At 39.5% G+C, this 27,592-nt stretch overlaps 1 protein-coding gene across 2 annotated transcripts in view; it reads right to left on the reverse strand.

The window, feature by feature from the left end:
- Positions 1–6,202: 6,202 nt before the first annotated feature.
- LOC142761262 (visual pigment-like receptor peropsin) overlaps positions 6,203–27,592 on the reverse strand; it is a 41,227-nt gene continuing 19,837 nt past the window's right edge. For both annotated transcript variants that reach the window (XM_075864444.1, XM_075864443.1), the window contains exons 2-6: positions 25,696–25,901; positions 18,206–18,305; positions 13,687–13,791; positions 12,699–12,922; positions 6,203–6,865 (exon numbers count right to left, since the gene is read on the reverse strand). In XM_075864444.1, coding sequence (XP_075720559.1) covers positions 6,410–6,865; positions 12,699–12,922; positions 13,687–13,791; positions 18,206–18,305; positions 25,696–25,896 — 1,086 coding nt within the window. In that variant the 5' untranslated portion in view covers positions 25,897–25,901 and the 3' untranslated portion in view covers positions 6,203–6,409. The remainder of the gene's footprint in view (positions 6,866–12,698; positions 12,923–13,686; positions 13,792–18,205; positions 18,306–25,695; positions 25,902–27,592) is intronic.

Raw genomic sequence — 27,592 nt, forward strand, 5'->3', positions numbered from 1 at the left:
TCAAAATTTTAATTGAAATTTTCTGTGATGTACTCTTAGGGGTCGAATCTAGGACAGGCAGAGCATTTAATTATAAAGATGTTACAGTATGTATTGACAAGCATGTCAGAGTATGCACATTTATTCAGCCCTCTCAATACAAGAAAAGTAAATGTGCCACCCACACACAGCTCAGCTAATATGTGTCTGTCTCAAAATTGTTGACTATTTCCAAGGACGATGAGCAATATTATGACTGCAGCTCTGATTTAAAACACAGACCTTAGTTAGGACTAGTACAAGATAAGTCATATAATTTGTTCACAAAGTTAAGGCTTGTTTACAAGGGCCAATAATCGTCTCAACGTAGGTTCTTACGTCCCTCATTGGCCCATGTAAACAGGGTAGCGGTCAGCCGACAAGCTAGCAAATACTCAATTCTCGGCTGATTTCATCTTTTATTTTGCCGACAATGATCAAACTGATGGGGACCGGATGATCGTATTAAAGATAGTTCATCCCCACACAGTAAAGCATCGGCACCTTGTAAATGGACCTGTCAACGAGCGCCATAAACGGGCGTTCATTATGAGCAGAAGTCTGTCTGTGTAAACTTACCTTTACTAACTTTTTATGTAGTTTTTATCTATGTAAATTGTTAAATGGTGTTGGGAGGTCATAACTTTTATCAATTTTATACAAAAAATATATAGTAAATTTACATCTTGCACGGTTTTAGAGCCATTCTAATGATAGATTTCAACAATTTCTCATGTAATTACAGTGTTACCATAAAATTATATAAATGATATAAATTCAGCTGCATTTACTGCTTACTACTGTAAGTTTATAGAAAAAGTTTCATTATTGTTCTGTAACAAACAAATAGAAAATGTGTCAAATAAAACACAAACTATAGGCATGTATGATTTTAGGTTCAGAGAAACTTGTGGTGCAGACTTCCATTAGACAGCTCCTGGAAGAATATTTGGTTAATGGTGGGTGGTCTTCCCTAGGCTGTGAACGTTGCTGGATAATTGATGACTCAATAAAATGTGTTGAGATTGCTGTCACCATTAATGACTCCTGTCTGATAGTAATTGACAGAAAATCATATGTCTATCATAGCAAATGTAAGTTCTGAGCCCTATTTTGAATGATTCCTTTTTTTTACGTTTTTTCAGTGGCGGACACAGACTGCAAAAGGCCCCTGTGCAGATAATGTGCCAGGGCCCCCCCGCCCCCCCCCCCCCAATACCGACAAAGTTACCTAAACATATATATGCATATAAAAATAAACCTTACTAATAAAAATTATGAAGGAAGATTTATATTGTACATTTTATTACCAGTTTAGAACACAAGTAACACATTTTTTTCCGGGTTAAATTCTTATCTAAACTAAGTCCCTAAATGTGGGCAAAGAAAATGAAAAACCTATACTCACCTCCTCCGGCGCCTCCGTTCCCCCTCCGCAGCCCCTATCCCTTTCTGTGTTTACAAAGCTGCTGTGGTGACGCGCGGTCGATGGCACATGACCGCTGCAGCCAATCAATGCCCTCAACAGCGATTTGCTGTGGAACTACTGTCCTCAGCAGCACACCAATGAGGAGTTATTGGCAGCAGCGGTCACGTGCCATCGGCAGCGCGTCACCAGTGCAGCCTTGTACACTTGTAACACAGACCGAGACAGGAGGATGGGGGCTGCGGCGGGTGAACGGAGGCGAGGGAGGAGGTGAGTATAGTTTTTTTATTTTCTTTGCCCACATTTAGAGACTTAGGTTAAATTGAATCATTGAATATAACACAAAGCACTCATGCAACTGAGATGCAATAATTTAGATGATCTTATCATGCTTAGCTTACTGCACTGTTACCTATCAAGCAGGACTGAATCTCAAGATATCTACAGAGGGGGCTGTATGGCGTTATCTACAGGGGGGACTGTATGGCGCTATCAACAGAGGGGGCTGTATGGCGTTATCTACAGGGGGGACTGTATGGCGCTATCTACAGAGGGGTCTGTATGGCGCTATCTACAGGGGGGTCTGTATGGCGCTATCTACAGGGGGGACTGTATGGCGCTATCTACAGGGGGGACTGTATGGCGCTATCTACAGGGGGGACTGTATGGCGCTATCTACAGGGGGGACTGTATGGCGCTATCTACAGGGGGGACTGTATGGCGCTATCTACAGAGGGGGCTGTATGGCGTTATCTACAGGGGGGCTGTATGGCGTTATCTACAGGGGGCTGTATGGTGTTATCTACAGGGGGGACTTTATGGCGTTATCTACAGTGGGGTCTGTATGGCGTTATCTACAGGGGTTCTGTATGGCGTTCCCTACAGGGGGGGTCTGTAGGGAAAGTCATACAGCCCCCCCCTGTAGGGAACGCCATACAGACCCCCCTTTAGGGAACGCCATACAGACCCCCCTGTAGGGAACGCTATACAGCCCCCCCTGTAGGGAACGCTATACAGCCCCCCCTGTAGGGAACGCCTTACAGCCCCCCCCTGTAGGGAACGCTATACAGCCCCCCCCCTGTAGGGAACGCCATACACCCCCAATCACTCAAAAAAATGCGACCTACAGTGTGAAAAGACAAAAGACATGTATCCCCTATCCACAGGATAGGGGATACATGTGTGATCGCTGGCATTGATAGGGAGAGCGGGGGACCGAAAGTCCCCCGAAGTTCTCCATCACTCACCTCTGACTTCCGGTGTCTGCGCAGCTCAAGTGTGACCGGCGCTCCATTCATTTCTACGGAGCTGCCGACACAGACCCCGGAAGTCCGAGGTTTGTGATGGAGAACTTCAGGGGACTTTCGGTCCCCCGTTCTCCCTATCAATGCCAGCGATCACACACGTATCCCCTATCCTGTGGATAGGGGATACATGTCTTATGTTTAATGGCAGAGCGGGGAGATACTCCCTGCTCTGCCGTAGTGTTCCGTGGCATCGCGCTGTAGCAGCCATAGCGGCAGCTAGCGGAGATTCCGGCCAAGGTGGGGGCCCGTGCCGGCAGGTGACGCGGGCCCCCTCATGCCGCGGCCCCGTAGCAGCCGCTACGGCTGCTATAGCAGTAGTTACGCCCCTGTGTTAGGGGGAGTTCACACTGAGGTTTTTTTCGCGAAAAACGTCAGAAAGTGCCTCCCATTGAAATCCATGAAATTTTTCCTGCGAGCAGTAAAAACCGCATGCGGGAAAAAGAAGCGCAATGCCCTTTCTTCGGGCGTTTCTGTCTCTGACTTCCCATTGACAACAATGGCAGGCAGAAAATGCGTTTTTTGCTGCGTTTCCCTGCCCACGGCCCGATGGCCGAAAAACGCCACAAAAAAACGCAATGAAAAACGCGGGAAGTGTTCTACCGGCAGGTCAAAATATGCCTCAAAATTCCGGAAGGAATTATGAGGCAGATTTTTCTACATAAAAACTTCTCCCTTCTGACATGAACTTTTTAACTTCATCTACCTGTCCTCTGCAGTCTGCACGTCCTCCACTCGTCCTGTGTCTGTCCTCCGCTCATCCTATGAGTTCTCCGGCAGTCCTGACTGTACTGTCCAGCCGCCCGAAGTCTTACGTCGCACCGCCCCCTGTCCTCTCCCCTGCCTGAGCGCTCCTCCTACCACCAGCATCGCCGTCCTGTCCTATTCATCTGTGCCAGATTGGCAGTGCAGTGTAGCGGCTATCACCGGGCCCGGGCACCCGCCCCCTCCCTCCCGATTGGTAGTGCAGTGTGGCGGCTATCACCGGGCCCCCGCCCCCTCCCTCCCCTCATGCCTAGTGTTGTGATGCTACTAGGCATGAGGGGGCCCGTGCCGCCAGGCCTGGTACATAAAATGTAATGTGCCTGTCAGGGCGACACGGGCCCCCCCATGCCGCGGGCCCCGTAGCAGCTGCTACGGCTGCTACTGTGGTAGTTACGCCACTGAACGGGCCCCCTTCCCACGCGGGGCCCTTGTGCAGCTGCACCGGCTGCACATGCGGTATGTCCGCCCCTGCGTTTTTTAACTAAAACTAAAAGCCATTACAAACCTTATTCCATTCAAAACATAAAACCTAATATCCCACTTTTCTCATGTCACTAACAAGGTTCCAGGAATCTGAGATATGAGGAGATATTTTGTAATTTTATTTCCCTAACATATTTTACTTGCTTGACCTTACGGACCGGTTATAATCCAATATATAACCATGAGTGTCAGAAATTCTCGTATCATCAATATCGCCCCCAGGAGCCAAGATTCCCCTTAAAATACTGTGTGCCATAGATACCCCGATAACAATGTTCCACGAATTCTCCCTTGACAGTATTAACCACAGAACCCCTATAACACTGTTAGCCACAGGTAACAGAGCTATGTACATCAACAACAGTGCTATGTGCATCAAAGTACTTTTGATGTTCAGTTTTTGAGTGATTTGGTAATCCACCACTTGTCTGCTGTGCCTGAGTTTGGCAGTTTCTACATGTTTCTAGTTGTTAGTTGTTTTCTGTATTATTGCTATTGCTTCTTCCGATGTTCATACTTAAAGGGGTTTTCCTTCATTCCAGTGACTGCTCGAACTGTGAATCGCCGACACAGCAGTAGCAGCGATTCACAGTATTACGGCCTTCTCCTATTCACTTTAGTGGGAGTAGGTTGTATTACTGTAAACCGCCGGTACTGCTATGTCAGCGATTCACAATACGAGCGGATGGAAGGGGAAGCAGCACTCGTACAAGCGCAGCAGCCCCTACAAAGCAGCTGATAAGCGGGGGTCCAGGCAGTTGGGCCCCGACCGATCAGCTATTGATAGCCTATCCTGAGGATAGGCCATCAAATTTTAGGGACTGGAAAACCCCTTTAATTCTTATTATTGCTTGTGATGCTTACGATTATACTGTTTCTTATGGCCTTATCACACAGTGTAACATCATGTGATGTCATGGCGTTTTGCTATGTAGTCACATAATACTGATTGAGTAAGCCTGAGTCAGCTGTGCCAAATGCCTTACAATTTGGAAAGCCCTGGCTGATGCTGGAAATCAACTAGATGTTAAGTAGGCACTCAAATCCATCTACTCGTGAGTGCTTTCTGGTCAACCAGTAAATTGCAATTGACTATTTAGCCAATTCAGTATTGATCAATATTTCTTCCCTGAATTTGCAATATCCTTAATTACCCCAATTAAGTGTGGTGTGATAATATTCATGAAGGAAGAGTTGCTGGGGTCGGAAGAAGGTGATGGTCACAGTGGTGTCTTGAGTCAGTTGATCCGTGGCACTGTATTAGAACCAAGGAATGGTATGGAGATTCTTGGCTTGTGCAATTATATGGTGTGACTGTATGTCTTTAGTGTTGGGGTGTAGGAGTGGGGCAAGTAGCAGAATATTACTGGAGGACTAGTGGTTGGTGGGCTGCCATAAAAATGTTGCTGCATAATAGGCACATTACCTCATACTTGACACTAAAACAAACATGATACATTTACTTTCAGGAAAAGCCAGAAATCAATGTCAGGCTACAAATTCCATTTTTTATGAATTCATCTCATGAAATTTCATGATTATCTTCATGCGGCATGGTGGTAAATTAAAAATTTCTAACCTAATGTGTAATGTCTTGTGAGAATCAGTATATTTACATATGAAAATATTTTTACTGTTATTATAATGCATTAATTGAAGGTATAACATTCTAAAAAATTGTGTTGAAATGTACCTATCATTCCAGGAGTATTTTCAGAATAAGCCGTTGTGTGTGTACTTGGGTGATAACAGTATTCCTGTCTAATTGTCACCTGCACCATGTATTAAATAAAGGTATAATTTGCTACAATTCTGTTAAAGCTTCCCTTTCATTCCAGGTGTGTTTTCAGAATAAACCATTGTGGTTGTACTTGGGTAGTAACAATATTCCTGACCAATTGCCTAAAAAAAGATAAACCCTTTTTATGTAATATCATACAACCCCTTTAAATCTGTAAACCACCATGTGGTCATTTCAGTTCCTTTATCTGACTATTATGTTGGACTCTGTTGCCTATTCTTTGCTTTTATTAAACAATTTGGAATTGCACAGCAATATCAAAGCGCATGAAAGTGGGTTGTAAGATGCCATGTGAAAAAGATATTTCCAAAATTTGAGGAGCTTGAAATAAATTTATTACGCTTGAAATTCAAAACAAGGTCAATTATAATAAAGAGATATTTTATTCTTTAACATTTAGTTCATAGATTTTATTGCTGTGTGATTGATTTGGTATTTGAAGGCAAACATATTGTTCATCATAAGGCAGGTGAATACTTTTGACTGCCTATCTGTAAATAACACATGAAAATACAATATTAAAGGAAAACAGAAATCCAAAAAGCATGAATTTACTTTTGGCCTGAGAAGAAAAGTGATACATTTCAAGATAACATGGTCATGAACAGCAATTCATAATCGATCACATTGATAACTAGGGTTGTCAGATGCTATATCTAGATCACATTTGTAGACATCTTTCATTTCAAGTGGAGGGGTATTGCTAGGGCTTCCCACCCCAGAGTCTTGACTTGGTGCTACATGTCCCACCCTTGGGTCCTGTATGCATTTCTCATGCCTGAACTGTTGAACAGGTTCCTGTTTGTGCTTTAGACGTTTGAAACGTTTCAGTCGGACTGGATCTTTGCCATTTTTCTGTGTGCATGGTAGCAAGATGCTTAGATCCTTTCTGAACTTGGAGCTCATCCCAAAGTAGATCAGAGGATTATAAAAACTGGCAGATTTTGCAAAGAGGCTTGCTAATATGCCAGTAAGACCGGGCACATAGTATCCACATGCAGACCACATAGATATAACAGCATATGGAGACCAAGCAATTATAAAGGCCGTGCAAATCACTATTGACACCTGAGAACAGAAAAATAAAAACAAAGTTTACACCTTCAACACAACTTATATGCGTTCTACAATACTTTACAATATTGTCATTCCTTTCTAGTGACCACCTTGTAGTGACCATTGCTTGCATGCAACAATATCAGTGTTCTAAATTAAATGTGTATAAATACTGCATAGGGATTAAAAGATTTCTAGAGATCCTTGCATTGTAGGTAAGTAGCTAATTCTAGAGAAAAGATGATGTGGCTAAAAGACTGTTCTTAAAGAGGAAGTCTGGTTTAGAAATATCCATTGTCATGTACTACATTAGGGAATTCGGAGTTAATAGATAGAATCCCTTGTTAGAGACCCCCATCAATAAGCCAGAGCAGAAAGCTTCTTGCTTAGTCTTGAGGACCGAGCTCATCCATGCATTACACAGCCAGCCCATTGATTTCTCTTGGAATTGTGTAATGCTTAATTTCCCCTTTGGTGGTGCTACAGGGAAATTGAACACTTGCTGCTGCGTTCTTTCACAGTTTCCAGTTTATTGATGGGTGTCTCAGCAGCAGAACAACCTGAGATCAGCTTATTTTCAGATGACCTTTTTCAAAAAAGAGTATACATACAACCCTTTTAGATCTTTTCATCTACAAGACTGTATTATTGTATTTCACCAGTGTTCAAACATTGATAGGACTGCCAAAATCTAATAGTAAATACCACACAAATGTATGTAACAATAGGTAATCTTTGTTTGGACTATGCGACTGAAGACATGACTGAAATTTGTAAAACGTTATATATATTATCAGTTTGGAACTACAAGTCAGTTCTACAGTAACCTAAAAATGGAATATAATATGGTCGAAGGAATTTAACCCCTTCCCGACATTTGACGTACATGTACGTCATGGAAAGTACTGACTTCCCGCATCTTGCCGTACATGTACGTCAAACGTTTGGCACCGGCTCAGAAGCTGAGCCGGTCCCATCATCACCGGATCTCAGCTGTATCTTACAGCTGACATCCGACTGTAACGGCGGGGACCGAAATTAGCTTCGATCCCCGCCATTAACCCCTTAAGTGCAGCGCTCAAACGCGATCGCTGCACTTAAGGTGTTTGCAGCTCATCGGAACCCCAGTAATGAAATTGCCGGGGTTCCGGTGGCTGCAATGGCAACCGGAGGCCTAATACTGGCCTCCCGGTCTGCCTAGCACCGAAGCCGGTCAAGATCCGCCCGGCGGCGGAGCCTGATCGGCTTCCGTAGCTGCCAGCAAGATGGCGCCGGGTCAGGAGCTGATCCGGCGTCATCAGCGGTGGAAGTCAGCTGTACTGTACAGCTGACATCCACCTGTAACGGCAGGAACCGGAGCTAGCTCCGATCCCTGCCATTAACCCCTTCGATGCAGCAATCGAAAGCGATTGCTGCATCGGAGCGGTTACAAGCAGATCGCCAGCCCTGACAGGCAATCGGGACTGGCGACTGCTGTTATGGCAACAGGAGACACAATGGTCTCCTGCTCTGCCATTACTGAAGCCGATTTAGGCCCCGCCGGGAGGCGAAGCCTAAACGGCTTGCTGTCAGTGAATGACTGACAGATCTAATACATTGCACTACATAGGTAGTGCAATGTATTAGAAAAAAAAAAATCTGACCGTTGGACCTTCAAGTCCCCTAGTGGGACTTGAGAAAAAGTGTAAAAAAAGTATAAAAAAGTGTAAAAAAAAGTGCAAAAAATAAAAGTTTGAAAACAATAAAAGTTTCAAGTAATCAAATAACACACAATCCCCCTTTTACTCTTATCAAGTCCTTTATTATTGAAAAATAATAATAAACCATATGTATTTGGTATCGCCACGACCGTAACGACCGGAGGTATCAAAATATTATATTATTTATTGCACGCGGTGAACAGCGTAAAAAAAACCCGTAAAAAACGTTACCAGAGTTTCTGTTTTTTAGTCACTTTGCCCTACAAATATTACAATAAAAAGTGATCAAAAAGTCGCACGTATCCAAAAATGGTACCTATAAAAACTATAGCTCGTCCCGCAAAAAACAAGCCCTCATACAACTCCGTCGACAAAAAAATTAAAACGTTATGGTTCTCACAACTTGGCGACAGAAAAAATACATTCTTTTTACAAAAGTAATTTTATTGTGCAAAAAGTTGTAAAACATAAAAAAGTTCTATAAATGAGGTATCGCCGGAATCGTACTGACCCGCAGAATAAAGGTAACATGTAGTTTATAATGCGTGGTGAACTCTGTATAAAAAAAAACCAAAAAAAGCTGTGCCAGAATTGCGTTTTTTGGTTTACCTGGCATCCCAAAAAATAGGATAAAAGGTGATCAAAAAGTCACATGTACCCCAAAATGGTACCAATAATAACTACAGCTCGTCCCGCAACAAACCAGCCCTCATACCGCTACGTCTATGAAAAATAAAATTAGTTATGGCTCCAATAAGTCAGGAAATAAAAAAATATGCAGTTGTGCCCGAGGAGAACATTTCTTCTGTTTCAAGAGGCGATTTATCAAGGACCTAAAATTAGGGAACCAGGAAGGGAGGGTCCAATCATATCCGATGGAAGCGACGGTGCCCGTATTATACCAGGATAATACTTTCCCAGCAAAATTCCCCAAACTACAAAGGCGCGGAGTGTGGACCAAAAGGGGGATAAGAAATGACACCATTTATCAGTGCGACACCGGCCTGTGCAGAAAGGATTGCTTCACAGCGTAACACACATCTATGGATTATTTTTATTTTTTTATACCACCTGACTATGCCCCTTATATACTCCGCCCCGCTTACATGTACCCCCACATTATAAAACACCAGCAATACTCAAACAAATATAGTACCAAGCAAAATCCGCTCTCCAAAAGCCAAATGGTGCTCCCTCGGCCCTGAACCCTACAGCGTGCCCAAACAGCAGTTTCCTTCAACATATATGGCACCGTCATACCCGTGAGAACCCTTTTAACAATTTTTGTGGTGTGTGTCTCCAGCGTCATAAGCTGGGCATGACATATTTGCCACTGAATGGCATATCTAGGGAAAAATATAAATTTTTAATTTGCACCATCCGCAGCGCATTCATTTATGGAAAAGACCTGTGGGGTGAAAATGCTCACTACACCCCTTAATAAATGCCTTGAGGGGTGCAGTTCCATAATGGGGTCACTTATCAGGGGTTTCTTTTTATTATTTCACATCTGAGCCTCTGCAGTTGTGAACCAATACTTTGTAAATCGCCAAATTAGGCCTCCACTCCGCATGGTACTCTTCACTTCTGAGCCCTGTCATATGTCCAGACAAAAGATTAGGGCCACATGTAGGGTGTTTCTAAAACCGGGAAACACCGCATAATAATTAGAGAGCTGTCTTGTTATGGTGGCACAAGCCGGGCACCACATATTGGCATATCTATGGAAAAAAATCCCATTTTCACTCTGCAACATTGAGCGCACACTAATTTCTACAAAACACCTGCAGGGTTAAAATGCTTACTACACCCCTTGGTAAATGCATTGAGGGGTGTAGTTTACAAAATGGGGTCACTTCTGGGGGGTTTCCACTGTTTTGGGCCCACAGGTGCCCAGAAACCAATCCAGCAACATCTGCACTCCAAATGGCGGTCCTTCCCTTCTGAGCCCTGCCGTTTGCCCAAACAGCAGTTTATGACCACATATGGGGTATTGCCGTACTCGGGAGAAATAGCTTTACAAATGTTGGGTTCTTTTTTTCCTTTATTTGTTGAGAAAATGAAAAAATTTGCGCTAAAGCTACGTCTTATTGAAGAAAAAGGACTGTTTTTATTTTCACTGCCTAATTCTAATAAATTCTATGAAACATCTGTGGGGTCAAAATGCTCACTACACCCCTAGATGCATTCTTCAAGAGGTGTAGTTTCCTAAATGGAGTCCCTTTTTGGGCGTTTTCATTGTTTTGTCCCCTCAGGGGCTTTGCAAATGTGACCTGGCCTCCGCAAATCATTCCTGCTAAATGTGATCTCAAAAAGTCAAATAGTGCTCTTTCCCTTCTAAGCCCTGCCGTGTGTCCAAACAGCCGTTTATTACCACATGTGGGGTATTGTTTTACTCGGGAGAAATTGCTTTACAAATTTTATGGTGATTTTTCTCCTTTAGTCCTTGTGGAAATGAAAAAAAATTAGCTAAACCTACATTTTATTTGAAAAAATGTAGATTTTCATTTTCACAGCCTACTTGCAAAAATTTCTGCAAAAAACCTGTGGGGTCAAAATGCTCACTATACCCCTAGATAATTTCCTCAAGGGGTATAGTTTCCAAAATGGGGTCACTTGTTTGGGGTTTTCACTGTTTTGTCCCCTCAGGAGCTTTGTAAATGTGACATGGCCTCCGCAAACCATTCCTGCTAAATGTGAACTCCAAAAGCCAAATGGCGCTCTTTCCCTTCTCAGCCACGCCGTGTCTCCAAACAACCGTTTATTACCACATGTGAGGTATTGTTTTACTCGGGAGAAATTGCTTTACAAATTTTGCGGTGCTTTTTCTCCTTTAGTCCTTGTGGAAATGAGAAAAAAAATCGCTAAACCTACATTTTCTTTGAAGAAATGTTGATTTTAATTTTCACGGCCTACTTCCAATAATTTCTGTAAAAAACCTGTGCGGTGAAAATGCTCACTACACCCCTAGATAATTTCCTTGAGGTGTCTAGTTTCCCAGATGGGGTCACTTTTGGGGGATTTTGACTGTTTTGGCACCGCAAGAGCCCTTCAAACCTGACATGGTGCCTAAAATATATTCTAACAAAAATAAGGCCCCAAAATCCACTAGGTGCTCCTTTGCTTCTGAGGCCGGTGTTTCAGTCCAGTAGCACGCTACGGCCACATGTGGGATATTTCCTAAAACTGCAAAAACTGGGCAACAAATATTGAGTTGCATTTCTCTGGTAAAACCTTCTGTGTTATAAAAAAAATTGTATTAAAAATGTATTTCTGCAGAAAAATATGAAATTTGTAAATTTCACCTCTACTTTGCTTTAATTCCTGTGAAATGTTTAAAGGGTTAAGACATTTTCTAAATGCTGTTTTGAATACTTTGAGGGGTGAAGTTTTTAAAATGGGGTGACTTTTTTGGGGTTTCTAATATATAAGGCCCTCAAAACCACTTCACAACTGAACTGGCCCCTGTAAAAATAGCCTTTTGAAATTTTCTTGAAAATGTGAGAAATTGCTGCTAAAGTTCTAAGCCTTGTGAGGTCATAGAAAAATAAAAGGATGTTCAAAAAACGATGCCAATCTAAAGTAGACATATGGGGGATGTTAATTAGCAACAATTTTGTGTATTATAACTGCCTGTCTTACAAGCAGATACATTTAAATTGAGAAAAATGCTAATTTTTGCAATTTTTCGCTAAATTTTGGTGTTTTTCACAATTAAATACTGAACATATCGAGCAAATTTTGCCAGTAACATAAAGTCCAATGTGTCACGAGAAAACAATCTCAGAATCGCTTGGATAGGTGAAAGCATTCCGGAGTTATTACCACATAAAGTGACACATGTCAGATTTGAAAAATGAGGCTCTGTCAGGAAGGTCAAAAGTGGCTAAAGAGGGAAGGGGTTAATGTGAAGGTGCACAATATTTTCTTTATTTCTAACAGGTTAAATCTTGGTTGATAGGCAGCCTTGTCCGCTTTAAGTGAAATAGATAAAAGTGAGCCTTAGTGAGCCTTGCTAGGGACATTCGATTCTGTAAGTGATAACGTCTCATTCTATGGAGTATTTACTTCCGTTTTAGACTGCTGCCTAATAGGGACTACTTTTTGTTGAATATTCAAAAAGTACTTTATATCATGAAACATACCCTGGTCACATCTCTTTCCATCTTCCTTTGTCTTTCTGATAAATTGCCTTCTGTAGTCAAAGCACGGCTTGATTTAACAGTGTTAATTATGGAAACATAGCAGAACACCATGACCAACACAGGTAAGAAGAAACAGCAAATAAAAATGGACATGATATATGATTTATAAATTGTGGAGAAACTGGCTTTAGCCCAGTCAATTTCACAAGTCCCATACATGCGATCTAAGAAAAATAGAAAATTAACAATTCAATTGTTGAATTTATGAAGGAAATACATGGAACCAGACAGACTGGTGGGATACCTTCTCCTTACTAATGTAAAAAAAATAACTATGACTTGTCTACATGGTAGACTCCAAGATAGCAAAGTTGTAATATATCTCCTGCACTTTACAAACTTACTAAACTGTCATTCTAGTATGTCCATGGTTGCACAAGAAGGTACTCCAGAACATATCTAACAACATTTCTTTTAGGTTATTGTCTCTTTCTCCTTGCCAGAGGTGCATGTATAGGTTTCTATCATTCAGACTTGGGGTTGGTAACTTTCCACAATTCTCCAAAAATATGGAATTTTTATGAAATTTTGGAAGACTTTCGCAAAAATGTTACGTTAGGTTATTTACTATCCCCATGTACCAGAGAACAGTCTATAGAACCAATATAAGTCTACTACTTATAAAAACAGACCATTCTTTAAGTGTTTGGCAATGGCCATATAGCTCCACAAATGACCAGAAGTCTTTATTTCTCAATATTTGTCTAAGAATTTTTCCTAGTTTTAAAAGATAAACCTGGGAGCAAAATGTAAAGCACAGTTATTCAGCAGCAGAACACATATTTTGTTAAAGAATGTTTTGTACATATACTGTATATATAAATGCTACGCTTCAAATCTTAGGGTTCTGTCTCAAATATATTGACGTGAGCAAAAAGTCAACATTATCAATTGTATTGTTTAGTAACTTTGCTTATAGGCAACTTACCTTTATAGCTTCCCCAGCCTAGTAATGGAGCCACTGACCAGAACAAAGCTGCAATCCAGATCAGCACCAATGATATAGTAATGCTGCCATTGCTAATGCAGTTTGCTGTAGGATATAACATACACATTATTTATATGTATATGGTAAATAGAATTCAAGAGCATTTTGACACAAAATACAGAGTTTGATTAAAATGTATTCTCAAATTGTACTCATTGAGGTCAATGTCCAAAGGGTGAAAAAGAGCAAGGTGGGATGATGTATTTCTATAGCCTTCCTGTGAATTGTTCTCGTTTCCTCCAGCTATGACCCTGACACAGTTCCCTGACATGAATTATGCTCATCTTTTCATTCTTTGCTGGTGCATGAACCAGAAGTAGAGCTCAGGGTCACCAAGGTGACTAGTTCCTTGATGTCAAGACTGATGGGAAATTTAGAGCATCTTGAAACCAGGATAACTTAAACTTGTTAGTAAAAGAAATAGTAAAAAAGGAAATGATCACTCAAAGCAGAATTTTCTAATGGCAATGGAATTATTTTTGGCGCACAAGCAAATAATCATGGAGTTGACTATTCAGAATGATGAAATTTAGAGTGTTACAGATTTTGGTAAATTTAGGCTTCCTTCACACAAACATTACTTCATCGTATTAAAACCCTTGGAAAAAACTGACATGCGTTCTAAACGTTTTTATACAGTTTTTACATTTTGGTGGCCATTTTTTACATGCGTATTTTCAGAAGTTTTTGGTAGTCCGAAAGGGAAACCTATGGAAAAAATGGCAGAAAAAAAGAGCATACCTAGAGCATGCTGCGTTTAAAAAGAGAATGCCATTGACCAATTAAAAAAAACTACAAATACGCCACAAATCGAAACGCTGTGAATGTAGACTTTTTCATATTTTACTATAGACTTAAAAGTTACATCTGGCCACAGTGTTTTTGGACAACAAAACGTAAAAGGAAATGCTGGAAAAATTGCCACCAAAAATGCACGTAAACGCTGTGGGTGAATTCCGTCTTAGAGAAAACATTTTATGTTCTTTCGTTCGAGTTTACGGAATCTTATGGGAATATTGTAAGGCAGCCCAGATCTCAATCTGATCGAACATCTGTGGGATGTGCTGGAAAAAAAAAGATGATCCATGGAGGACCCGCCTCGCAACATACAAGAGTTAAAGGATGTGCTTCTAACGTCTTGGTGCCACAGTACACATTTAGAGGTCTTGTGGAGTCCATGCCTAGATGAGTCAAAGATGTTTTGGTGGCAAGAGGGGAAACTACACAAGATTAGGCACGTGGTTGTAGACAAGCACAGGTTGATGGACAGTTGTCATTGACTAGAAATTGAAGCCTGCTGAGTGTATGGTTCTTCCTGGCGTGATGTCATAACTGTGCTGTGTGTTCAAATGTCTTGCTCTGCTGGTACCCCTCCTCTCTCACTGACACAGATTTTTAGACTGCATCTTCCCTATCTACAGTATTACACTAGATGGGTTTTATGGTGACTGTTCAGGTTCTTTCAAATTTATAGAGCAGCAGGCAGGAAAATGGGAACTAGCAGTTACTGGAAGGTAGGAGAGATGCCATTTTCCCATAATAAGATATAATATAGTATTACCGTTAAGCTACAAGTATTTACATGAAGACACATGCAGAAGAACATATATAGTGAAAAGTGAGATTCGTCTTTGAAAATAAATTTCAGAGCTAATGAAACAGAAATTAATATTCATTTTATAACAAAATTACCAATTCTTTTGGGTAGAGGTCAATGTAGTTTTTACGTGTGTTTTGTCATGATGCCTATAAACTTTTATTACATTCCAGTTGCAAAAAACTGGGTCTTTGCATGAAGATATATTACCCCCTCCCAGAAAAACAAAACAAAAAAAAACAACAACAACAAATATTAAGACCATTAGAACAAGTAATCGTCCTAGATTTATTAATATAAAGCTTAATCACTGTATGATTAAAAATTACACAACTTTCTAATATACATTGGGGAAAATTTATCAAGCAATCTACGGTAGAAAAGTAGCATTTTGCCCAAAAACTTACATTTTGCGACTTTTTGTTTTTTTTACACTGCTCTTGCCACTATATAGTGAGCGTAGCTTAGCAGGAGCACCCATGGCCCGACAAATTTACTATAATTTTTTTTACAGAAATTGGTGTAAATTATAGCACAATCTACGACAGCTCACAGCTGGCATAGATTTTGCTTTCTGGCAAGCAGACAGGAAGCAGACTTCATACTAAAACTAGCGTATGAAACATGAATCTTAGTGTTTCAATTCATCACTGTTTTCAAAATCTCTGGTAGCTGACAATGGATAATAACATTCTAGTTTACATTCACAGGGAACAGTGTATTCTCTTATTCATTTCAGGGGGCACAGTGCGTGGCACCATTTCTAGGAAGTACAGTGTGTAGGACAATTTTATGGTGCATAAAGGGTACTTCTGTCTTCAAGAGGCACAGTGTGTCACTAATATATTCAGAGGACATATCTTGGGGCATTATAATATTCAGGGAAACACTCTGTGGAAGTATTGATTTCAGGGGAGCACAGTGTGGGGCAGTATTGTATTCAGTGAGCACATTGTATTGCAGTATTTTGTTCAGGGGCACAGTGTGTAGCAGTATTATATTCAGGGGCACAGTCTGTGGCATTATTATAGTCAGGGGGCATAGTGTATAGGAGTATTATATTCAGGAGCATAGTGTGTGGCACTATGGGAAGCTGTATAGAGGGTGAGGATCTGCTGCAAAAGTGAGGAGCCAAAGACATCTTGGCAGCAAACTCCGCAGAGGTGAGGCATAATTAAAAATAAAGAAAACCACTCTATTCAGAGAAGACGTCACCTATGAGCAATTGAATATAAATATTTATTCTGCCTGTGATTGCGTTACATCAGTACTAAACTGACTTTAATGGACTGCAGCGAGATGATGGGTTGTATCATTCTTGTTTGTGAAACTACAGCTCCCAGCATATGCTTACCATTGTTCAGGTCATAATGGAAGCTGTAGTTATACGCCGTAATAGCAGGGGTTAACCTGAGTTGGCAATTGATTTATTTAATTATTTGGGCACCATACTATTTGAGTAAGTTTCATAACTGTTCACTGGATAGTTTGTTTTTTTAGCAGCATGTAAATGACAAACATTGTTAATTTTAAAGAGGCTCTGTCACCAGATTTTGCAACCCCTCTCTGCTATTGCAGCAGATCGGCGCTGCAATGTAGATTACAGTAACGTTTTTATTTTTAAAAAACGAGCATTTTTGGCCAAGTTATGACCATTTTCGTATTTATGCAAATGAGGCTTGCAAAAGTACAACTGGGCGTGTTGAAAAGTAAAAGTACAACTGGGCGTGTATTATGTGCGTACATCGGGGCGTGTTTACTACTTTTACTAGCTGGGCTTTCTGATGAGAAGTAACATCCACTTCTCTTCAGAACGCCCAGCTTCTGGCAGTGCAGCACTGTGACGTCACTCACAGGTCCTGCATCGTGTCGGCACCAGAGGCTACAGTTGATTCTGCAGCAGCATCAGCATTTGCAGGTAAGTAGCTACATCGACTTACCTGCAAACGCCGATGCTGCTGCAGAATCATCTGTAGCCTCTGGTGCCGACACGATGCAGGACCTGTGAGTGACATCACAGCGTGATCTCTGGAGAACACGACTGTGTCTGCACTGCCAGAAGCTGGGCGTTGTGAAGAGAAGTGGATGACACTTCTATACACAACGCCCAGCTAGTAAAAGTAGTAAACACGCCCCGATGTACGCACATAATACACGCCCAGTTGTACTTTTACTTTTCAACACGCCCAGTTGTACTTTTGCAAGCCTCATTTGCATAAATACAATAATGGTCATAACTTGGCCAAAAATGCTCGTTTTTTAAAAATAAAAACGTTACTGTAATCTACATTGCAGCGCCTATCTGCTGCAATAGCAGAGAGGGGTTGCAAAATCTGGTGACAGAGCCTCTTTAAACAATGAATAATAATAATTTAATGGCAGTATAGTCCCTTTAATGTAAGATGTTAAAGGGGTTGTCAAGTCCCTAAAAATTGATGGCCTATCCTATCCGCCAGTCAGCTGTTTTGAATGGGGTGCAGCGCTTGTGCAATTTACAGGTATTGCAGCCTTCTTCTCCAATTCACTTCACTGCAATAGTTGTGAGTCGCCACTACATCTATGTCGAAGCAGCTCATACAAGCGCTGCACCCCCTTCAAAACAGCTGATCGGCAGGAGGTGTCAGACTCCGACCAATCAGGTATTGATGGCCTATCCTGAGGATAGGCCATCAATTTTCAGGGACTGGACAACCCCTTTAATAGAATATGTCATGAAACACTCTTTAGTAGGGTTCAGCGATCGGTATCCCCTACAGGCTGGTTTTGGTTCCAGTCATCAACAGGGAGGAGGCCATGCATTCATAGAAATGAACGGGAGTTTCATAAACTACCAAGTGAGAGCACTGTGACTTTAATACTTACCTCTTTGTGGATGACAACCTTTAATATAGCGAGTTACACTAATAAGAGTTAGGGTATTTATACTGGCCAGACCAAAAAGAAGTGTAAGAAATCCATCCACCTGTAATGAAAATAAACACATTTTTAGGTTTTAAAACCTTTTTCTACTGTTCAGATTCAGCTAATATGTCTAATTAACCTTTGAGAGAACTATAGACAATCACAGTTGGCACACACACACACACACACACACACACACACGCGCACATGCACACACACACACGCACATGCACATGCACGAAAACACACACAAATGCAGATATGCCATTGTGCTTAGGGTATAAAGAGTGTAACATATACAAGAATTATATAAATGAATCCTATATCACTGTATGGTTAAAGCCTCCACTCCTTACATTATTTCAGTCTCCAGGAGAATATGGCCACCAGTCCACAGAGTTGGAGCTTTAGGTTAGTATAGATTTTTGTTTGTTACCCAAATGGTACAGTAGAAGAAAAAACATGGAGTTTTTGAATGAAGTTACATTGAAAAGAATACAGATCTCTCTCAAGACTTCAAGTGGCACCAAGTATGACTGATTCAAAAAAGGATTTCCACCAATTAGGTGAAAAATGCCACTAGGCAGAACCTGGTGTTCAGTACCCTGTACCATTCTCCCCAACAGTCATGTACCTTATTAGGGCATATGCACAGGGTTCGCTACATAATCTGTCTGGGGTACACCAATTACACTAAATACCCCACAGTCTCTTAATTTTTTTTTATTTGATTCTACTTTTTACACTAGTTGTCAGCAGGAACATTATTTCAAGCAAAGAAGATAAAGTCAGGACATAAACATTTGACCCTATTATGTATGACTCATCAATATGCCGAAGGGCAGATGACATCATTCCCAGTGATCCCTTGATAACAAAACAGTCATAAACTATCACAAGAGACCAAAAAGACGTCTTCCTTTTCTAGTTAGATCACCTTTCAAATGCAGAAACCAAAGCCCAAAGCAAGGAGCATTTGTCACTTTAATTATTGATTATTATAATTTCTGGGTAAAGAAACTCCACCAAAAGAAATGCCTATGCAAGTAGGTCTCAATTCTCTTTCATTTCTCTTTGATGGTGGAGAATTGATGTTTGTTCCCTGTTCTACAAAACAGCACCCAGAGGGGTTATTACTTCTCTAGCCACCTTGTTGGATCTTGGCTTGTGCTAGTATCTAAGCATTTGAGATATGATTGCTTAACGTTAGAGGCCAAAAGTCTATTTACATGGATAATATATGTGCTATTTATATCGGCAGTGTATATACTATTTACATGTGTACTGAATGACTATTTACATGTGCACTGTTGACACTATTTACATGTGCACTGTATGACACTAGTAACATGTGCACTGTATGACACTATTAACATGTACACTGTATGGCACTATTAACATGTGCACTGTATGACACTATTAACATGTGCACTGTATGACTATTTACATGTACACTGTATGACACTATTAACATGTGCACTGTATTACACTATTTACATGTTCACTGTATGACACTATTAACATGTGCACTGTATGACTATTTACATGTACACTGTATGACACTAGTATCGTGCACTGTATGACACTATTTACAAGTGCACTGTATGACACTATTAACATGTGTACTATATGACTATTTACATGTGCACTGTATGACACTATTAACATGTGCACTGTATGACACTATTAACATGTGCACTGTATGACTAGTTACATGTACACTGTATGACTATTTACATGTACACTGTATGACACTATTAACATGTGCACTGTATTACACTATTTACATGTTCACTGTATGACACTATTAACATGTGCACTGTATGACTATTTACATGTACACTGTATGACACTAGTATCGTGCACTGTATGACACTATTTACAAGTGCACTGTATGACACTATTAACATGTGTACTATATGACTATTTACATGTGCACTGTATGACACTATTAACATGTGCACTGTATGACACTATTAACATGTGCACTGTATGACACTATTAACATGTGCACTGTATGACTAGTTACATGTACACTGTATGACACTAGTAACATGTGCACTGTATGACACTATTTACATGTGCACTGTATGACACTATTAACATGTGCATTTTATGACTAGTTACATGTACACTGTATGACACTAGTAACATGTGCACTGTATGACACTATTTACATGTGCACTGTATGACACTAGTAACATGTGCACTGTATGACACTATTTACATGTGCACTGTATGACACTATTAACATGTGCATTGTATGACTAGTTACATGTACACTGTATGACACTAGTAACATGTGCACTGTATGACACTATTTACATGTGCACTGTATGACACTATTAACATATGCACTGTATGACTAGTTACATGTACAATGTATGACACTAGTAACATGTGCACTGTATGACACTATTTACATGTGCACTGTATGACACTAGTAACATGTGCACTGTATGACACTATTTACTTGTGCACTGTATGACAATATTAACATGAATACTACATGACTATTTACATATGCACTGTATGACTAGTTACATGTACACTGTATGACACTAGTAACATGTGCACTGTATGACACTATTTACTTGTGCACTGTATGACACTATTAACATGTGCACTGTATGACAATATTAACATGAATACTACATGACTATTTACATGTGCACTGTATGACACTATTAACATGAATACTGTATGAATATTTACATGTGCACTGTATGACACTATTAACATGTGCACTGTATGACTAGTTACATGTACACTGTATGACACTAGTAACATGTGCACTATATGACACTATTAACATGTGCATGGTATGACACTATTAACATGTGCCCTGTATGACTATTTACATGTGCACTGTATGACACGTTACATGTGCACTGTATGACACTATTAACATGTGCACTGTATGACTCGTTACATGTGCATTGTATGACACTATTAACATGTGTACTGTATGAATAGTTTACATGTGCACTGTATGACACTAATAACATGTGCACTGTATGACTAGTTACATGTGCACTGACACTATTAATATGTTCACTATATGACTAGTTACGTGTGTACTGTATGACACTATTAAGATGTACACTGTATGACTAGTTAAATGTGCACTGTATTACACTATTAACATGTGCACTGTATGACACTATTAACATGTGCACTGTATCACTAGTTACATGTGCACTGTATGACACTATTAACATGTGCACTGTATGACACTATTAACATGTGCACTGTAGGACTAGTTAAATGTGCACTGTATGACACTATTTACATGGATACTGAATGCATTATCCATCTGGGTGCTTTATTGCAATGTTGATCTGGGCTATATCTCGGCATAATATTTGAGCATTGTATACACTGTTTATCTAGGCACCACTTGCAATAAGAGGCCAAAAGTCTATTTACATGGATAATATATGTGCTATTTATATGGGCAGTGTGTATACTATTTACATGTGTACTGTATGACTATTTACATGTGCACTGTTGACACTATTTACATGTGCACTGTATGACACTATTAACATGTGCACTGTATGACTATTTACATGTGCACTGTATGGCACTATTAACATATGCACTATATGACAATATTTACATGTGCACTGTATGACACTATTAACATGTGCACTGTATGACTATTTACAGGTGCACTGTATGACACTATTAACATGTGCACTGTATGACTATTTACATGTACACTGTAGGACACTAGTAACATGTGCACTGTATGACACTATTTACATGTGCACTGTATGACACTATTACATGTGTACTATATGACTATTTACATGTGCACTGTATGACACTATTAACATGTGCACTGTATGACTAGTTACATGTACACTGTATGACACTAGCAACATGTGTACTGTATGATACTATTAACATGTGCATTGTATGACTAGTTACATGTACACTGTCTGACACTAGTAACATGTGCACTGTATGACAATATTTACATGTGCACTGTATGACACTATTAACATATGCACCGTATTACTAGTTACATGTACACTGTATGACACTAGTAACATGTGCACTGTATGAGACTATTTACATGTGCACTCTATGACATTATTAACATGTGCATTGTATGACTAGTTACATTTACACTGTATGACACTAGTAACATGTGCACTGTATGACACTATTTACATGTGCACTGTATGACACTATTAACATGAATACTATATGACTATTTACATGTGCACTGTATGACACTATTAACATGTGCACTGTATGACACTATTTATATGTGCACTGTATGATACTATTAACATGTGCACTGTATGAATATTTACATGTGCACTGTATGACACTATTAACATGTGCACTGTATGACTAGTTACATGTACATTGTATGACACTAGTAACATGTGCACTATATGACACTATTAACATGTGCCCTGTATGACTATTTACATGTGCACTGTATGACACGTTACACGTGCACTGTATGACACTATTAATATGTGCACTGTATGACTCGTTACATGTGCATTGTATGACACTATTAACATGTGCACTGTATGACTAGTTACATGTGCACTGTATGACACAATCAATATGTTCACTATATGACTAGTTACATGTGTACTGTATGACACTATTAAGATGTGCACTGTATGACTAGTTACATGTGCACTGTATTACACTATTAAGATGTACACTGTATGACACTATTAACATGTGCACTGTATGACTAGTTGCATGTGCACTGTATGACACTATTAACATGTGCACTGTATGACACTATTAACATGTGCACTGTATTACACTATTAACATGTGCACTGTATGACTAGTTACATGTGCACTGTATGACACTATTAACATGTGCACTGTATGACACTATTAACATGTCCACTGTATGACTAGTTACATGTGCACTGTATGACACTATTAACATGTCCACTGTATGACTAGTTACATGTGCACTGTATGACACTATTAATAGTTGCACTGTATGACACTATTACCATATGCACTGTATGGCTAGTTAAATGTGCACTGTATGACACTATTAACAGTTGCACTGTATGACACTATTAACAGTTGCACTGTATGACACTATTAACATGTGCACTGTATGACACTATTAACATGTCCACTGTATGACTAGTTACATGTGCACTGTATGACACTATTAATAGTTGCACTGTATGACACTATTAACATATGCACTGTATGACTAGTTAAATGTGCACTATATGACACTATTAACAGTTGCACTGTATGACACTATTAACAGTTGCACTGTATGACACTATTAACATGTCCACTGTATGACTAGTTACATGTGCACTGTATGACACTATTAACATGTCCACTGTATGACTAGTTACATGTGCACTGTATGACACTATTAATAGTTGCACTGTATGACACTATTAACATATGCACTGTATGACTAGTTAAATGTGCACTGTATGACACTATTAACAGTTGCACTGTATGACACTATTAACATGTGCACTGTATGACTAGTTAAATATGCACTGTATGACACTATTTACATGGATACTGACTACATTACCCATCTGGGCGCTTTATTGCAATGTTGATCTGGGCTATATCTCGGCATAATATTTGAGCATTGTATACACTGTTTATCTAGGCACCACTTGCAATAAATACAGTATCTATATGACCCTTTTAATTGCACAGTGTATGGAACAATACTAAAAAAGCAATTTACTATTTCATAGTCTAGAAAAACTATAGCTGTATATTGTAGCACATACAATATTTAATTGGGTCCAGATTTATATATTGTAAATTTGAAGTATTTTATTGTTGCTATATTTGAGCAGTTGTAGAAGTAGCTTTCATGTAGAAATTACTTAATGTCTCAAGGGATCCCTCCTTGGACAAGATGTAAAAAAAATATGAATCCCTGGTCAGGCCAATGTTTTCTATAGAGAATTATAGAAATTATTGCTGTGAAATGAATAATTATTCCCTTCTTTTGTCATCAATGCATTAAATATTTCATTTTACTCAATGCTTTCCGCTTTGCTTCTGTGTATTTATCACATGGCAGCTGCCATTGGAAATTTTACCAACATTTCTCTCCTAATCCCTTTTTAACAGAGTTAGAATAGATTGAAAACAGATTGTCAAAGTAGCTATTGTATGTCAACTTAGTCTGCAGCTCTAATCCTTCCATTATCTGCTAATAAAGCTGCTGCACAAGTCACAGAAACCACATCCGATTTTTTTGTCAATTGGTTTTTGCGGTTTTATTTCTTAGTAAAGAGTAATAACACTTTATTGTTCCATAATCAAAGACATTTTGTTGCTGCTTTCCAAATAATGACCTTGTATCTAAAATGTGGACCTTGTCAGGAATATCTGTAACGTTCTGACATTCTTAAAAAGCTCTTAAGGGCATGGCCAGACGTGGCGTATTTCTGCAGACACTGTCCGCATCAATGCCGCACATAATCTGCATTGCAGATTCTGTTGCGGCTTTACCTAAAATGTGCAGTAAATTGATGCGGATTAGCCGTTGCCTATTCAGGTGAAGAGTACTTCCTGCTGTCTTTTAAAACATTTCATCTCAGTCTGGCTATAAACCCCGAAACACATAGGTCCAGCCAGAATGAAGAAATATGCTGTTCGTAAAACCAATACGCAACGCAACACACATAACATCTGCGGATTTCATGCGGAATTTTGAATCTCCATTGAAGTCAACGGAGAAATTCCGCAATAAGTCCGCAACAAGTCCGCTACACGTCCGCAACAGCCAGTGTATGCTGTGGACACCAAATTCCGCACTGCAGCCTATGGTCCGCAGCTGAGTTTTCCGCCATGTGTGCACGAACCTAACTAAAAAGGTGTGGAAACCAATGGAGAAAATGTCCGCTGTTGATTTCCACAGCGGACTGGTCATGCCCTAAAAGTTGCTTGTTTGACTACACCAGAAAACTGTTACGTTTTCACGAACCCTTATAATATGGGTACAATAGGTGTAAAACAATATAACATGAGATTTAAAGGGGAAATATAGCCCAAAACGATCTGATATGTCAAAGAAATGTATTAGAAGATCACATTGGTGGAATATGTGAGCTCAGATTAACAGTGATTTCCATAATGAAGGGGTGACAGCTCAAATACTTTGGCTTGCTCTGAGATTTCAGTTACCGGAAAACACATTCTAAGCAAAGCTCCATTGATGGTAGGGCTTATGTTATGTATATCAATTATGCAGATTGTCATAAATTACTATATTTATATTATATATATTTTTGGTATGTCTATTATTAGAATATAACTAGTCATAAAAAATGATTTATCCAAATGATCCCCAAATAACTGTGAGAGAAATAGGAACCCCAACTTTCTACAATTTTCACAAACATACATTCACATACAAGCTAGGGGACTCTTAGAAAGAGCCAGGCTTTCCTATCTTACCTGGCATGTCCATATTGAGGTAATGAGAAAGCCATCATCTCTAAAAACATTAAAGATCTCGATGATGCCTCTGGAGTAGCCAAATACGGAGATACTGGCATCTGAAACCGCCAGATTAAAAGTCAGATAATCTGTGGGCAGCAAGCTGTTCCTTTGCTTGTACAATATAAATATTACAATACTGTTCCCGAACCATGACATCCATCCTAGAAAACAAGAAATATGTAATTATTTTTGTAATGAAATGGATGAAAGTGATATACGTAATAGTAGTACCAGAAAATGATAGTACTAAAGAACCATAAGTACAACAGAATACAATTGTGTTTGGCCCCTTTCACATCACAATCGAAAGATCCATTCTCTTGTACTTTTGTATATATGTAGCATATGCGTTGTGACAAGGACAATCTCATCTCTGCTCATACCTGAATATTAGGACAATACATAGACAGGTTGAGTTATTATGCTTCTGTTACAGAAAGCAGAAAAATTCAATAGCGAAGCAAGACAAAGGCAGAACAGAAACAACCATTTAGAGTCATATGTATTGTGCCAATTGTGCCACCTACACAAATCCAATATATTAAAATCCTTGTTTCTATTCAGATCCCTATTATTATCCAGAGGACACACCATTATAGGAGTTAGTGCTGGCAAAGACATTCAAGTTAGTATGTAATTCAAAATGCCCAAATAGACCAAAAAAAATTATAACCAGATTACTTTGCTAATAATGTTGCCATGATGGGGATGCATTTCAGGATAGGACTTGTATCAATCAAGACTTGCTGCTAAATATGAGAAAATATTACTGCCATTTACTAGTATTATCTATATGTTAAAAACTTACAATAATAGATCTTGCTGCAGTGTTGAAAAGCCATTAAAAAAGTTTTACGTTTCTTGCCACAGTCTATCTATCTATCTATCTATCTATCTATCTATCTATCTATCTATCTATCTATCTATCTATCTATCTATCTATCTATCTATCTATCTATCTATCTATCTACCTACCTACCTACCTACCTACCTACCTACCTACCTACCTACCTACCTACCTATCTATCTATCTATCTATCTATCTATCTATCTATCTATCTATCTATCTATCTATCTATCTATCTATCTATCTATCTATCTATCTATCTTGTAAAAAAATGGCAGCACTCCAGTAGGTTTCAGTGAAAGTGATGGACTTTATTCACCTTGCAAAGTTTCAGCTCACTCAATGAAGTCTTTCTCAAGCAAAAATATATAATCTATCTAAAATAATGTAATACACTACTATAAAAATGTTCACAGGAAAAATGAGAGCAATGTTCTATATAAACACTGTATACCCAATATCCTGCTCATTGTAGATAGATAGATAGATAGATAGATAGATAGATAGATAGATAGATAGATAGATAGATTACATTCGAAAATGAAGCTCAATATGAAGTTGCTGCCCCTATGCTCTTTTGATAATCTTAGGGCCTGTTCACATCAGCGTTGCTTTCCATTGAGGGGTTCCATCTGAGCTTTCCATCGGGGGGAACCCCTCAATGGAAAGGCAAACGGAAACCTTAGCTTCCATTTGCATCACCATTGAAACTTGCTAATGGTATCCGTTTGTCACCGTTGTGAAAGGGTTCCGTTGCTTTGATGGAATCAATAGCACAGTCAACTTTTTTGCCTTCCTGTTGAGTGGTTCCCCCGACGGAAAGTTCAGACGGAACCCCTCAACGGAAAGCAACACTGATGTGAACCCAGCCTTAGCATAGGGATTGGTTCAGTTGAAGATGTCTTTGGTCATCTATAAAGATTACAGTCGACACAGAATCTGATGCAATTTGTGCAAAAATAAAGAAACAACTGAATACATAAATAAATATTTAGCATTTTTAAG

This window comes from Rhinoderma darwinii, chromosome 4, assembly GCF_050947455.1.
Source record: "Rhinoderma darwinii isolate aRhiDar2 chromosome 4, aRhiDar2.hap1, whole genome shotgun sequence".
Lineage (NCBI taxonomy): Eukaryota > Metazoa > Chordata > Amphibia > Anura > Rhinodermatidae > Rhinoderma > Rhinoderma darwinii.